The 3,064-nt window shown below is 35.6% G+C and overlaps 1 protein-coding gene across 1 annotated transcript; it reads left to right on the forward strand.

Annotated features, from left to right (window-relative positions):
* Window positions 1–411: 411 nt before the first annotated feature.
* On the forward strand, window positions 412–2,209 carry LOC107578711 (calcium-binding protein 5-like; the record flags this gene model as incomplete). Its single annotated transcript, XM_016264640.1, has 5 exons — window positions 412–442; window positions 1,042–1,185; window positions 1,326–1,435; window positions 1,802–1,949; window positions 2,062–2,209. Coding segments are annotated over 5 exons (462 nt in total), but the record flags the coding sequence as incomplete, so codon positions are not given.
* Window positions 2,210–3,064: the final 855 nt, after the last annotated feature.

Here is a 3,064-nt window from a genome sequence, read left to right on the forward strand (position 1 = left end):
TTTTTTATTATTATTATTAGTTTAGTTTTATTATGAATCAAATGTCTAAATAGGAAGAAAACCAGAAATGCTGTCATTAATGGATTTGCGTTGAATTACTTTATTGTCCATGTTTGGCCTGATTCAGCAGACACGTAATCGTATTCAGCTCCACTAAATCACACTAAACCCTTAGTCACATTCAGCCCACAAACCCTCTAATTCATATGAAAATGGGAGGAACGTGCCATTGAGCACTGTCTGCTTAATGGGATAGATTACAATGCACTGCTTTAAAAGCATTCTTGCCATTATCAAAATGAGTAAAACAGGCCTTTTAGATTAATCTAAAAAAACCCTAAACGGACACAGAGACAACCAGGCAACGTGAAACATGTTTGAGAGGCTTAACCTGTCATTTTGGTTTTGCAGGACAGAGAATTGGCAGATGATGAAATTGAAGGTAAACACACCTGTCAGCTGTGATATCTGGATATGATCTCTACTAATGTCAAAGCTTAGACTGAAGTATGCAACACTTTAGAGATATTACTCATATTTCTTTAAATAATGTCATTTTATTTAGAAAAACTTTATTATTAAACATTAGCCACGTTCAGTATTTCAGTAAGAACTGTGTGACAACAAATATTAGCAGATTTTATTGATTTATTTATGAATTTATTTATTTTACAGACCTATTCCAATGCTTCTGGATTATTTCATTAAGAGCAACTGTATGACAATAAATATTTGTTGACAATCGCAGAAATGTTTTACATTTTATTTATTTATTTATTTTAGAAACAAATGCTTTGGGACTATTGCAATAGAAACTGTACGACAATAAATATTGGAGAAAACATTTTTCCAAAAAAATTGTTTTTTGCATAATAATAATAATTATTATTAAGAACTGTATGGAGATAATTATTGGTAGACATTGCAGGGATCTTATTTATTTAAATAAATCATTCCAATTAACATTTCATGGCATTATGTTTATTATTGGAATGTAAAAAGTGCTTATATTTACCTTGATGAATGTTTCTTTGTTCTCAGAGCTGAGAGAGGCATTTAATGAATTTGATAAAGATAAAGATGGTCTAATTAGCTGTAAGGACCTGGGAAACCTGATGAGGACGATGGGTTATATGCCAACCGAGATGGAACTGATCGAGCTGGGCCAGAACATCAACATGAATTGTAAGTGGCTTTTAGAAAAATGAGAAACTGTCTTACTCAGAGTACTTGATTGGCATGATTGTTTTGCATAAAGTAAAAGAAAATAAAGGGGGGGGGTGTATCTAATTATGATCTATTTTTGCTATTTCTTTGTCTCTCAGTGGGAGGGAGGGTCGACTTTGAAGACTTTGTGGAGTTAATGGCCCCAAAGCTTTTGGCTGAAACAGCAGGCATGATTGGTGTGAAGGAACTGCGAGATGCTTTCAAAGAGGTGAGAACGTGTTGATCCACAATGACACACAGTTAAGATTACTTGCCATTTAGTGGATTTGCCCAAACAGATAGTGGAGAAACTCTCACCTGGCTTCAGTCAACTCCATTTGACCTGTTACCACAACATTATGGGGTGGAGGGGAGGGTGAAGCCCTTGCAGTTAATGAACTGAATTTGCTGTGGATGAAAAGCAGCTCAGTGATTCTCTGTTGGTGGGTTGCGACCCAAGGGTGCAGGTCACAAGCAGCATGGAAAAACAATGCTAAATGCAAATGCCGCTGAGAACCAGTGAGCTAAATAATAAGCAACAGACATCGAATTTGCCATATTTTCATCACAAAATCTTTTTTTCCCTCATCTACAGTTTGATATGGACGGCGATGGCTCGATCACTACCGAGGAGCTGAGGTCCGCTATGAGTAAACTACTGGGAGAACACATGAACCACAGAGAGATTGACGCTGTCGTCCAAGAGGCGGACAATAACGGTGATGGTACGGTAGATTTCGAAGGTGAGAAATGACACTCATTTTCAATGCATGACAAATAAAGCATATAGATACTCACACTTCCTACACATAAGTGTGAAATGCTTTTCTGTTTTTTTTTTCTTCCTTCTTGCAGAATTTGTGAAGATGTTGTCAAGCTGCTGAGAAAATCCTCTTGCTGGATGCTGCAGATACAGAAAACATATACGACTGCACTCACAACAGCATTATGCATATCCATAAATATAATAGCAATGTACAGAAAGATTTCTTCCCCCCGCAAGCTATGCAAAAATCTCAGGCTTTCAATGCAATACAGAGTTACTGATCTGAGAATTGGAAGTGCAATAAAAATTATAAACGCAAGTCTAATATTATAATGCTTATGTATTTACATTTATAATAGATATTTGCTCAATAAAATACTAAATTAGGATATAAAAGATATGGAGTGATGTTTTTTTCTTTGTGTTTGTGAATGTGAAAGGCCTGGTTCCAGAATCAACCACTGAGTGTTTTTCTGAAATTATTAAGGGCGCTTTTTTATACCTTTTTTAACATTTTTGTCTCGGTGCTCTGTCATTTCATCCTAGCCGTCAGATCGTCCTACAAGGGCTAATACCTCATTTTTGTCACGCTGAACAACACATACTGTATTTGCATTTCTGTAAGGATAGGTGTAGACATTAATATCTGATAGGTAGCATTTTTATTGATGAATTGTGTTCTGTACTGTTTTAGTGTGAGGTAGCAAAATCGTCAGAACACTGTCTATTGCTCTATTGCCAATCATTTCAATTTCTAGAAATAATCCTGCATTTATCTCACAAAGTTTCGTTATAATCATGTCTACAGTGTATAATGAATCTCTTATTTACATCGTGTTTACACTTTGTTTGTTATAATAAGAAGATTCACGAGCTTGAAGAACAAAAACTTCAGTGTTTTCAGCAGTGAGTGAATTCTTACTAACGTAAAGGCCTCTGATTGGCTAATGCGTTCAAGAAATCAACAGATGTGTCTGTGATTGGCTACTTCACTCAACGCTGAAAAAAAAACACGTTTGAAAAACCTTTGATGTACTCAGGAGCACAGACACAAACTTTTGCCAAGTCTATTTCGCTAATATCCTATTATTA

This window comes from Sinocyclocheilus grahami, unplaced genomic scaffold (assembly GCF_001515645.1).
Source record: "Sinocyclocheilus grahami isolate Dianchi unplaced genomic scaffold, SAMN03320097.WGS_v1.1 scaffold11624.1, whole genome shotgun sequence".
Taxonomy (NCBI): domain Eukaryota; kingdom Metazoa; phylum Chordata; class Actinopteri; order Cypriniformes; family Cyprinidae; genus Sinocyclocheilus; species Sinocyclocheilus grahami.